General features: G+C 39.6%; 1 protein-coding gene across 1 annotated transcript; it reads right to left on the reverse strand.

Annotated features, from left to right (window-relative positions):
• Nucleotides 1-653: 653 nt before the first annotated feature.
• Nucleotides 654-10,219, reverse strand: TOMM20 (translocase of outer mitochondrial membrane 20). The gene is made up of 5 exons (XM_081333637.1): nucleotides 9,992-10,219; nucleotides 4,915-4,961; nucleotides 4,124-4,205; nucleotides 3,405-3,547; nucleotides 654-2,131 (listed from the first exon to the last, which is right to left on the reverse strand). The coding sequence occupies exons 1-5, from the start codon at nucleotides 10,113-10,115 to the stop codon at nucleotides 2,087-2,089; spliced, it is 441 nt and encodes a 146-aa protein (XP_081189763.1). The 5' UTR covers nucleotides 10,116-10,219; the 3' UTR covers nucleotides 654-2,086.
• Between the last annotated feature and the right edge of the window lie 606 nt (nucleotides 10,220-10,825).

Here is a 10,825-nt window from a genome sequence, read left to right on the forward strand (position 1 = left end):
TGCTATATATAAATCACACATATCTAAAAAAAATGTTTGTTCTGGGAAAGGGATCTAGCCTTCAGTATATATCTTGTCAAGGAAATCAGTAGCAGAAAGTAAAATGGCTGGTGGCTGCATACTTAGCCAGCTCACCAGTAGCTATGGAAGAGAAGCTGGGAGACACTTTGTGGGAATCAGCAGAGGACCAAGCCACCACATTCTGTGTAGTCTGCCTTAGGCTGTGAAATGTAATTTGCTAGAAAATTAATTCAACCAGTATCTGGGTGTTTTTTTAGCACTATTTAAAGGCAGAACAATGACATCCATCCAGAAAGATCTGGGAACAGTGATCCAGTGAGAAAAATTAGTAATGACTGAGGTGCAAAATCCTATTCCTTATAGTGGATAATCATTAACACCTATTATAATACAATCACTGCTAGCAACCTGATAAACATGCTGCACAGATCAAGTTAATAAACTGTGAGATCTTAAACCTCTCTATCTGACATTGAGAAGCTAAATGAGACTGTAATTCTTATTCAACATCAATATATCACAAGGAATGAACTTAATAAATAGTACATATGGGAATGCTTTCATTCAAGAAATCTAACATAGAGCCAAAGAGCCAACAACTTTCAGTTTTAAGGATTTAAAATAGTATAAAATAGGTAGCAATGATCAGAACTTTATTTAATAAACATGGGAGTAATTGATGAGAAAAATTAAACTAACGGATGTCTAGATAGAAAATGGTAAAATAGACTGGGCATAAACACAATATGCAGGAAGAGTTACAGACTTAAGAGACCATAAAAGTCAGATGTCTGAAATACTTGTCACAATGCAGTGTTATGCAAAAAGAAAATCCGATTTCTAAAATTTGTGGTAAATCTCTGGAGAAATTGCAGCAGATGGTTAAATAACTAAAAGTCAAATTCCTGCGAAGAGCAGAAAAATTAGTAGCAAAATAGCACTTTTTAGCAATTTACATTTTTTTCTATCACATAACTCATAAAATGATTGTGATAAACATGGAGCAAATAAATAAGACTGAAATAGGTTTGTATACAGAAGGTCTGGGAATTTTACTCGGTTCACAAAACACAATTCCAGGCTTAGTACTCTTTAATTCTAAGTGCCTGTCTTTTGTACTGTCCTTTGGTAGGCAGTGAACCTGAAATCTGTTGGTGCTCTTGCGGCAGAGTGAAAGGAAAAATATTACAGTTGCCACTATGAAAAACCGGTGGTAAATTCAATGTATAATTCAAAAGTGGTTTCCATTTAGACGCAAGGCACATATTCCTGCAGCCAGATTTTTTATTCTCAGTGATATTGTTCTACATTTATTACAGGAAAGCTTCCAATATGTAATATGATTATTTTATGGTATGTGGCTGAAAGACTCTCAATTAATTTACATTTAAAATCAGAGTGCCATCTTATGTGGGTCGGTAACATGGTAATAGAGATCTATCTGTTCTATCTGTCAAATCCAGGAGGCAGTTATCTTAATTCAAGATGATGTTACTTTCAGGTACATTGATCTAAGACCCCTAGGCAGCTTTCAGAGAATAAAGGAAAATGTATGACATTCTTAATAAAAATACAATCAAATGTCAGGTCTACTCGTTTTCCATACCACGAGTCCCTTTCTGAGTAACAAGCATAAGAAATTTCCAGAAGATGCTGAAATCTGTTGACATTGTCCCCCCCCAACCCCACCGCTTTGACTGCTGAAAAAGCAGGCTTACACGTGAACGTACCAGGTACATCTTTAATGCCTTAGCTTTGTGTTTTCCAAAAATGAGCATGGGGTGTGCATGTTTTAACTTTGCAGTCTGTGTATGTACAACTGTATTTGCATTGACGTTAACGATATTTTTATAACTCAATATGATGCATTTATAAAATGAGTTTATCAAAATACACTAGTTAATAAATAAGTCCAGCCAAACCAACCTACTCAGAGTTAAAATTAACTTTGGCAGGCTTAAATGTGGTACATAGTCCATTATGACTATTATCATCATTCTTTTACTCCTCCCTACCCCTGGATGCTCATCTTTTGACTAAGGAAGCCGCATTCCTGACAGATTTCTCATTCCACATCATCTTCAGCCAAGCACTGCGCACTTACAATTCTCTGCAAAATAAAATATAGGAACTTTAAAATGAAACTGTTAATGGTATATTTCTCCAATTAAGCACATTACTGAGATCAGTTACAATCTCTAGCTTTTGACAATCAACCTCCTTCAAAAATCAACATCAGTAACAGTATTTAAAATGCAATTAAAAGTATTTAGAGAAATAATGAACCAAGACAAGCAAATAATTATAGGAGATCTTCACGGTTTGCTGTAGTTTTGTTCGTGGAGGCAGTTGAATTAATCATACCCAAAATACCTTTCTGACAAGACAGTAAGCTTTAAATAAAGCTGCACATTGATATTTCTTAGCCACATGGCTCACGATATGAATCCAGTGGGCACATTTAACCAGTAAATCATTCTCTGAATGCACCACTGGAAACAAAAAGTTATTCAACTTATTCAGAAGCCTTTCTAACTTATCATAAGCTGTGGTAGCTGTTTCCCTTTAAAATTTCTTATTGTGCAAAACTGAAATAAGCACACATTTGGCAGGAAAAGAGCCAAGATATTTGAATATGTTTCTTGCAACTATTGCAAAAAGATCTAATACAAACTCGACTACATTATGGGTAAATTTCATCTATCCAACAACCTATAGAAACTTGTATTAAGCATATTTTTAGCAGCCTGAACTTTATCTCAGCCTTCCTCAAATGCTTTGGACGTGCCCAATTTTTCTTCATTTTTGCTTGAGTTACATTACTATAATAAACATATCTATGTAACTTTACTCATAATTTCTTTAATAAACTTAGTTCAAAATTAGTGTACAGGACTATCAGGTTTGGCCCAGCATCAAACCAGTTCAAAGAACAAACTGATGTAAAATCGAAATTTAGTTAATTTTTTCTCGGAGCCATTTGGAAAGTTGTTTCTTGTTTAGATGGAAACACTGAGAATTTCAGATAGGGAAAACTAAATTATGTCATGTCAAAATATTTTTAAGAATTGTTTTATCACATTCAAATTACAGATAAATATGAATTATGACATAATCTTTACAGAAGGTTCCACAATGGAATGCTGAACTATAGCCTCTTTATACGAATAATTTATAAATACCATAGATAGCCAAATTTCAATTCTGACACGCGACCGGAACTGTCTGGAAGGAATAAGCTGTGATCACTACATATAACCTCATCTACTTCAATTCTGGATCTGATCTTAATGGATTGAAAAACAATACTAATGAGATCAGGAGAAATAATACCGATAATTACTAATTCTATTTCATAAACCAAACGATAAAGAATTTCATACCTGACTAATTGAAGGAAGTTTAGTAAGAAGCATTTGGAAAACTGGTGGTGGAAGAGTCTGTTGGAGAACTTGTAGTAATTGCTGAGGTTGTCCACAAACAGCGATGGCATTTGTTAAGTGATCAACACCTTTTTCATATTCTCCTGAATAAAAAAAAACAACTATGTTATAGTGACTAAAGATTACACATAATAATATTTAATGAAGATTTGAAACTATTCTGTTGGATAACTTAAAAATTCAAATTAATTCACCAAGTGAAATAAAATATCTGCATGACGCATCTAAAAATTTGTTAACACAAAATACCCACAGTTCAAATCACTATCCTAGAATTTTCAGGCTTTATTCTTCTGTTAGTGGCATTCTTGATTTATGAACTGTTTTAACCAAATTTAGAAAAACAACATACAGTATATTAAAATAACAGTGATAACATCACAGATCCAACTGTAAATTTTACTTTTTTTTGCAACTCTCAAAAAGTAATTTGGCCTGCAATCCCTGGGCTCTGGGATTTAGTGTCCTCAATTTAGCTGAATTTATCTTTGAGTGGCTTAAGACGGGCTTCTCTAATCAATATTTAGTAAAATTCTATACAAAAAGGAAATAAATCATCAAACTCAACAGAGCTGGATTACAAGTTTGTAGATAAACATAGGCTTGCCCTTTATGTCACGTGCAACTTAGCAAAAAGAGAGAGAGAGAAATGCAACAACCTTGTGCTAGAAGTTCCTCTCCCAACTGTATCTCTTCAAGAAAGAATTTTTGAACTGCTTCAGCATCTTTTAGATCAGGCAACTACAAGAACAACATTCATCAAATCAGCCATTTAGGTATCATAACAAAATCTTCCACCCTCCCCACCACGCTTTTAAATATAATAAACTTTCAATTTCAACAAAGTTAATAATACTAAGAATTTTTCAAGAATAAAGAGACGTTTATTTGCTATAGAAATTGGCTATCATTTGTGAAGTACATCATCCCACAATATGCCACGCTAATTTACATGGATCAAGAGAAATATCCATAAAAGGAAAATAGCAGAAGGTTATTTGCCCCCTCCCCAGCAGCTCCTGAATAGGCTAAGATGGGTTGGGAGCTCAAAGGGAAGGGTTGCTTGCTGACAAACTAGTTTTACATCTTCAGTGGAAAAGGGGAAGGGGAAAAAAAAGAAAGTTATTATTCTTGCTTCTCCAAAATTAGGGCTGTTGGATATATGCTACAAAAGGTTGATGGTACAATAATTTCAAGCCAGAGACCACTTTGGGGAAAAAAATACTTTATTGTATTCATTCAATTATTTTATACCATCCTACTCCAGAAATTCTTGATGATTATCAGGAGATATAAAATATATATAAAAACTAACACTAACACAAGAAAAGTCATCTAAACAAATGAGTAAGAATAAATAAATGTAAGATCAAGCCAGTATATTCACATTAGCCCCAAACCCTGCCAGGAGAGCGTATTATGCAGCATAAAAAAAGCATATTACTACTACCTTAGAAAATCCTGCTCTTTCTTTGGCAAGCTTCTGTTTCTTTCTTCCTATAGATTAAATAAGGATATATTGATTTTCAAACAATCATGCTACTTGCACTTCAGAGTAATTTTCAGAAGAGAGGTCCCACCTTCACATATTTCTGTATGTACCATAGCAAAGAACATAAGGGAGATGCTCACATGCAACATCAAAAAGAATATTACCTTTTACATGTAGAACAATTATTCTTGAATTATGCAAAATTATATGTACAGGTCACCCAAGAGTCAATGATAGATGTTATTAAAATATTCCCATACAGGTAGTCTTCGAATAATGACTGTAATGGAGCTGCCCATTAAAATCAGAAGTTGTGATGACCATTAAGTGAAGCACCTCTGCATCCTCCTCACATGTGATCGCTCCATTATCCCTGCCCTCCCCGATGTGCTTGTTAAATGCACGGGTCGTTAAGCAGAGCACGTAGTGCCATCCTGGAAGTGGTCATATTCCGAGCGGCGACATTGAACTGTGGCCACTGGGGAAATGGTGGCCGCTTGTGGGATTGCACCAGAACTCCCAGCAATGGAGTGACTCGATTTTCTTCCTTAATGTGAACTCTGGAGATCTTTGAAAGGTAAGCGAGGAGGAGGCCTACAGGGATGTGATAGTGGAGGGGTTTGGGGGAAATAGATGGGAGGGAGCTGCAGCATCCCTGCGATCAGTCATAAAAGTGAATGACCATGGGGGTTCTGAGCAGTTGTAATTTCAGGATCAGGTCATAAGTAGCTTTTGGGGGGGGTCTGCCATAACTTGCTAAACAACCTGTTGTAAATCAAGGACTACCCTATCTAAATTTCTCTTATTTTGTTCTAGCACCAAGAGACATGTGTATTGCTTCTTGTGTGTTGCAAAAGACCAAGAGTCCTTAGAAATTTGATGGTTATACATAGAAATATGTTAGGAGTCAAATTTTAATCAAATGCTGTACTTAAGCTCACCCATAAGCTCTTCCATATGGGTATAGGAAGACCACCAGTAATAGAAATATCACATAATCAGGGAGTTTTCAGCATTGTGACCCTTGCATCAATTGCAAAATAGGAAGCAAGTTAATTGTTTCTTGTTACTATCATCTATTGCAAATTGCTTTGGAGAAATATTTACTTTGATGGTAGGAAACTCATTTCACTTACTAATGTAAACAGAAAAGTATTTTCACAGTCTGGGGGGAAAGTTTCTACAAGCATGCCTTTTTATTAAGGGAAAACATAACAAAGGACATTGAGTATTTGTTGTAGAGGTGAAATAATGCAGAATTAAAAAATAACATGCTGCATTTTGGATAACTCTACATTTCTCTTTTGCATTTCTCCTTATCCTGGAAGTTATTAGTGAAACAGTACCAGGAGGGTTTTGAGAATGCATTCTGTAGCATGACTCTACAAGGAGGATTTGTATGTGCTGCAACTTAACTATCGAATATTACCAAGTGAAGGTAACTATAATATATATGTAGTACTATGCCAGAAACAAGAATCTTTCCCCCCTCAGATTTCTTTTTCCAAGACATACAACCTTCTATGGCAGCCCAAAACCCTCTTATGTATCGTCAGATGCCAGGTGGGTGTGGCCCATGTGGTAATGGCAGACTGGGTGGGACTAAAAAGTTCAATCAATCAATTCCAACTTTGCGAGATTTTTTTTTCCCCTGCGAGAAGTTGATTGATTGAAACTTTTTTTTTTTGCACACGGCGGTGGAGGCCTAAAGTGAAAAGGTTTTATAAAACCCAGCTGCAGGTCTCGGACTGAGACGATGGCACAAGTGCCCACAGAGAGGGCTCTGCGTGCCACCTGTGTCATAGGTTCACCACCACAGTTCTATGCCATCTGGATGGTGAAAGAACATGTTGGGGAGGACAAATGATCACTGTATTTTAACTTTTTTTTCATGTCCATGAAGAATGGAGACATAAAAACTAAGTCTTGTTTCCCAGTGGCCCTCTTTTGACTTTAATTAGCATTCAGCCAACAGGGTTAGGAGCAATGATAGGGTTAGGGTTAGGGTTACGTCATTACAATAGTTTGGATTTTTAGTGAATAAATGTTTTAGAGGATTATATAAATTTTCCATGAATACAGAAAGTATTTGCAAAAAAAAATCTCCAAACATGAAGCAGGTTTCTGAAATTTAATTGGAACGTACAGGTAGTCCTCAACTTGCAACAATTTGTTTAGTGACTGTTCAAAGTTACAATGGCACTGAAATGTGTGACTTATGACCGTTTTTCACAGTTATGACTTTTGTGGCACGTGATCAACTAGTTCATATTTATGACCATTGCTGTGTCCCAGGATCATGTGATCACCTTTTGTGACCTTCTCATAAGTCAAAGTCAATGGGGAAGCCAGGTTCATTTAACAACTGGGTTACTAACTTATCAAGTGCAGTGATTCACTTAACTGTGACAAGAAAAGTCATAAAATGGGGCAAAACTCACTTAACAAATGTCTCTTGCAGAGAGGCAACAAAAATTTTGGGCTCAATTGTAGTCGTAAGTTGAGGACTACCTGTATTACATATTTTACAGTAATAAACATTTATGTTCATTGTTTAATTTAACAGCTGGACACACCTCTTTTCCCAGGACCTAGGGCAATACTATATGATTAAAACAGCCCTGCACACACATTGTGTCTCTGTATATTAAGAACATATATGCTTATGTGTATACAAATGTCAGGCTATGTGTTCAAAGTGGTATTCATTTCTGAATCTCCCAATTGTGGCTGGCTAACACTAAAGGTGAAGGAAATGTTGATGATGAATGAAAGACCTAAGCAAGTAAGCCCAGAGAGCAGTTTGACAAAGGAGTTTAGATGGGCACAATTGTTACTGGTAGGAACTAACAAAATGTTATCAATCCAACCAGATCTTCTTCTTTCGATACAATGACCAGTATATATCTTGATTGAAAGGTAAGAAAACATTAATACATTATTTGTCAACAACAAAAATTTGAGGCAGGGTAAATAGCAAATTCCCTGGGGACAATATCAAAATTCCAGAAATTTTGCATAGCAAAAATACATGAATATAGGATACGGATAGGGATATCATACTGGGCAGCAGCACCTACAAAAAGGGTCTGGTATTGTTGGTGGATCACAAGACAAACATGAATGCAATACAATTGGTTTTTTTAAAAAAAGAAATGCAATGTTGGGTTGCAACAAAGTAGCATAAGATCAATTACAGCTAGTCCTTGACTTATGACCATAATTAGGACAAGAATTTTTGATGCCAAGTGATGTGGTCAAAAATCAATTTCATATGACCACGTGGCTTAGCAACAGTAATCCCAGCATTTAATATTGGTGTTAATCAAATTCCATCAGTCATTAGCCAAGGATCCACCCCAATCCAAGTCATTATGGGCTTGATCCCCTCCCAGCCCAAGCCTTGATTCTTCCAAGGTAAGAGACTATCTCCCCTTCAACTTCTTATTCCCCCATCTTGGCCCCTTTGACCTCACACACCATGTCTTGAAGAGTGGCAAGCAATGCTAGAAGTCTGCAACTCTGGGGCTGCTTGTTACGCTGTGGCACAGGAACTTCTTTGTATGCCATGCCTTCAGGGCTGGAAGAGTCGCAATGCAACATGAAGCCTCAGCCACCTCAGCCCAGCATCACAGCGCAAAGCTGCAGCCACCTCAGGAAGCCCCAGCCAGAGTTGTCTCACCACTCTGCACTCCAAAGCCCCTGCTGCCCTGCACTCTGCCACTCCAGCTAACCTTCACCACCATCTTCTTGCTCCACTGCTAAATGGCATATCCAGCTGGCCCTTCCTGAGACAGCTGGTGGTCACACATGGCCAACTTCCCCAGGTCTTGTGAGGAAACCACTGTGCATGATCTGGGAAATAAGGTCTAATGAGGCCAGCAGCTGCCTCACAACAGGCCAAGCAGAGCATGCTTGGTCAGCAAGGAGCAAGATGGTAGATGTCAGCTGGGCTGGCAGAGCACAGGGGCCCTGGAGGCCAAAAGAAAAAGGCAGGTGGGGTGAGTTGAAGGGCACCTGCGCTTGTAAGTGCAAGTAGGCTGCCCAACACCCAAATCTGTATCACGGGAACAATGGAGGTGTTACCAAGACCATAACTTTGGAGACGGGTGGTTCAGTTCCTTTGTTAACTTCAAAACGGTCATTGAATGAAGGGTCCTAAATTGAGGACGACTTTTAACAATTCATTTAACCAGACCTAGACTAACATGTTTAGTTCTGGGCATTTCATTTTAAGAATAACGCTTACAACTGGAGTATGCCGAGAGGAAAGCAACCAAGAGTGATAAAGGGCACAGAATGTAAAATAATGGTTATAGGCACTGGGTGTGTTTAGAAGGAAGAGAAGGTTGAGGCGAGGCATAAGGGGATGGGAAGGGAGCCATTTACTGGGATACACGATAGTCTATCTATCTATCTATCTATCTATCTATCTATCTATCTATCTATCTATCTATTTATTTATTTTATATACCGCCCTTCTCCTGAAGGACTCAGGGCGGTGTACAGGGCAATAAAAATAAGAATACAGGATACAAGATTTAAAGTTAAATGATTGTGCCCAATGTTGTAGGTTAGTTAAAATAATGTTAAAACCCAAACCCATCAGGCCAGGCCGGCTTGTTCGAATAGATAAGTTTTTAGATCACGCCAGAATTTGTGGAGTTAGGGCAGGACTAGATGATCTCTAGTGATCTGGGATACCCTATTTGCACCTAGTTTGCACCTGTGTGGCTCTGGTTCCTTCTCTATCCGAGGTTCCCTCTCTGGCAGGGGCCTTTCACTAAGGAAAAGACTAGCAGCCCTTAGCCGAGGACTTCCCGGACCTTGAAAACCCACAAATCAGGGCAAGGGAAGCGACTCTTCCAGGCATCCGGGGTGGGGGGTGGGGGGTGGGAATGACCCTAACGCGCCCAGCCACAAAAGGAAAGGTTAAAGAAAAAGCATTCGGGCCGTGAGGAAGGCCGGTGGGGAGGGCAGCGCGAAGTCAGCTCTCGGCGGCGGGCGCACGAGGGGAAGAGGCCGAAAGACTCACGTTCCCGCAACCGGTTCTTGAAGTTGGGGTCGCTCCTCCTCTTGCGGTCGAAATAGATACAGTAGCCGATGAAAAGGGCGCCGCACACGCCAGCGGCGATGGCGCTGCTCTTGCCGCCCATCATCCTGCCTTTCGCGCCCACCTCGCGCTTCCCCAACCACCTTGGCCAGGCACGCAGGAGAGGAAAGGGAAGGGAAGGAAGGCCCGCCTCGCGCGGGTAGTCCGTCATCAGCCGACGACGGCAAGAGGCTCGCTTTGCCTAGGGCAGGGGTCGGCAACCTCGGCTCTTTTATGACTCGTGGACTTCAACTCCCAGAATTCCTGAGCCAGCTATGCTGGCTCAGGAATTCTGGGAGTTGAAGTCCACGAGTCATAAAAGAGCCGAGGTTGCCGACCCCTGGCCTAGGGCAGGGGTAGGCAACCCAGGCTTTTTTATGACTCTAGACTTCAACTCCCAGAATTCCTACGTCAGCATAGCTGGCTCAGGAATTCTGGGAGTTGAAGTCCACGAGTTGCCCACCCCTGGCCCTAGGGCAGGGGTAGGCAACCTCGGCTCTTTTATGACTCACGGACTTCAACTCTGGGAATTCTGGGAGTTGAAGTCCATGAGTCTTAAAAGAGCCGAGGTTGCCTACCCCTGCCCTAGGGCGAGCACTTGAGAAGCGAAGACCGGGCATGTCCTACCTGAAATGCGCCTGTGCATTTCAGAAATCCCCCCCCGCCCCCCGACAACCCCCCCCCCAAAAAAAAACTTTGTATTACGCATGCGGGAAGGATTCGCACGAGGTTACCTCCCTTTCCGTAACTGCAGGAAGATTGGTTGCATCGACGGGC

This window comes from Vipera berus, assembly GCF_964194415.1.
Source record: "Vipera berus genome assembly, chromosome: 1".
In the NCBI taxonomy this organism is placed as follows: domain Eukaryota; kingdom Metazoa; phylum Chordata; class Lepidosauria; order Squamata; family Viperidae; genus Vipera; species Vipera berus.

Excerpts from the sequence above, each read along its gene's own strand:
- TOMM20 (XM_081333637.1), bottom strand. The coding sequence starts at position 10,115 with ATGATGGGCGGCAAGAGCAGCGCCATCGCCGCTGGCGTGTGCGGCGCC. Across the intron at positions 4,962-9,991 it reads CAAGAACCGGTTGCGGGAAC|GAAGAAAGAAACAGAAGCTT; the intron begins GTGAGTCTTTCG and ends TTTAATCTATAG. Across the intron at positions 3,548-4,123 it reads AGAGGAACTTCTAGCACAAG|GAGAATATGAAAAAGGTGTT; the intron begins GTTGTTGCATTT and ends TTTTTTATTCAG.